Source organism: Pygoscelis adeliae, unplaced genomic scaffold, assembly GCF_000699105.1.
Source record: "Pygoscelis adeliae isolate BGI_AS28 unplaced genomic scaffold, ASM69910v1 Scaffold186, whole genome shotgun sequence".
NCBI classification, from domain to species: domain Eukaryota; kingdom Metazoa; phylum Chordata; class Aves; order Sphenisciformes; family Spheniscidae; genus Pygoscelis; species Pygoscelis adeliae.
Window position 1 is genome coordinate 2793368 of NW_008825071.1, and position 1619 is coordinate 2794986.

Below are 1619 nucleotides of genomic sequence, written 5' to 3' on the forward strand. Positions count from 1 at the left end.
TGCCCGCCGCGCGGGGAGCGGCGGGAAGGACTCCTCATCCGTGGCCAGGGGTCTATAGGCGGCGAAGGGTTTCTCCTTCCCCAGGATAATTTCCAGCTGTCCCCACACGTTTTTCCTTTTTCTTTTAATTCCCTTCTTCACGGGGACTGGACCGGGGTTTGCCGCCGGGACGGGACCTGTCCCACTGCCCCACCCTGGGGGGGACGGGAGGAACTTTCCTCTCTGCGTCTGGGTTATCGAAAATCACCCCGAATCTGCCCTCTGCCTCCTATTTCCCCCTTGCCTCAAGGCAGGCACCTGCAAATTTGGATCTTGATTTTTTTTTTTTTTAAGTAGTCCTACAGCCTCTAATTTATGAGCACTCTAAGCTGGTTGTAGACTCCCAATGTTTGCTACATTTGTAATAAATAATGAGATACTGAGAAGCCAGAGTCTGAGAGTGTGCCTCTCCTGCAGTATTTCTGCTGTAATTGCATCTCCCAAAGGAAAATTAAATCTTTCCCCGTCTTCTTTCAATACACATCCCGGCACAGGGCGAAGGCAATCGGGTGGTGGGAGGTGATCGGGAAAAGGGTCTTGCTTGGAAAAGAGGTACTTTTTACAGGTCGGGACCACCTCTGGTCCGGCACGCCGGGGCCAAAGGACATCATATTAGGACGCTGCTGCCCCTGGGTGTTTATTCCTCATGCAGGACACAAGGTAAACCGCAACCCAGCATTTACAGCGAGATGCCAGCCCTAGTAGGTGCTTGGCTCAGAAATCTCTAGGTAGAAAGAGAAAAGAGGAGGGTTACAGGGCCTCTCCTTTTCCTCCTTTTCCTTTTCCTTTTCCTTTTCCTTTTCCTTCTCTTTCTCCTTCTCCTTCTCCTCCTCCTCCTCCTCCTTTTTCTAATTTTCTTTTCTCTTGTCTCCTCTCCTCTTTTCTCTCCTTGCCTTTTCTCTCCTCTTTTCTTCTTCCCCTTTCCTTTCCTTTCCTTTCCTTTCCTTTCCTTTCCTTTCCTTTCCTTTCCTTTCCTTTCCTTTCCTTTCCTTTCCTTTCCTTTCCTTTCCTTTCCTTTCCTTTCCTTTCCTTTCCTTTCCTTTCCTTTCCTTTCCTTTCCTTTCCTTTCCTTTCCTTTCCTTTCCTTTCCTTTCCTTTCCTTTCCTTTCCTTTCCTTTCCTTTCCTTTCCTTTCCTTTCCTTTCCTTTCCTTTCCTTTCCTTTCCTTTCCTTTCCTTTCCTTTCCTTTCCTTTCCTTTCCTTTCCTTTCCTTTCCTTTCCTTTCCTTTCCTTTCCTTTCCTTTCCTTTCCTTTCCTTTTCCTCTCCCCTTCCCATTTCATGTCCTTCGTTTTCTGATTTTCGCGGAGTAAAATCAGAGAAACACTATTCCGAACATATTTATGTCTAAGGACCTTATCTCGTTTCTAAATATTAATTTTTCCCTTTTTTTGTTTTGTTTTGGTTTGTTTTTTTTCGGCGGGGGGAGTTCGTGCCGGAAAACAGCAACGGGGAGACGGGATAATAAAAGTCCTGTGCAGCCGGACTTTTTTTTTCCCCAGATGTATCGAAAATGCCCGTTTCTACCTCCCTGCCCGGGACGCGAGACCCCGAGGCGGGGCGGGCGAGGCCGGGGGTGGGGC

At 48.0% G+C, this 1619-nt stretch overlaps 1 protein-coding gene across 1 annotated transcript in view; it reads right to left on the reverse strand.

The window, feature by feature from the left end:
* NRN1 (neuritin 1) overlaps positions 1-1619 on the reverse strand; it is an 8744-nt gene that overhangs the window by 1600 nt on the left and 5525 nt on the right. Inside the window, exon 2 of the mRNA XM_009326529.1 lies at positions 520-682. Within this exon, the coding sequence (XP_009324804.1) occupies positions 520-682 (163 nt within the window). The remainder of the gene's footprint in view (positions 1-519; positions 683-1619) is intronic.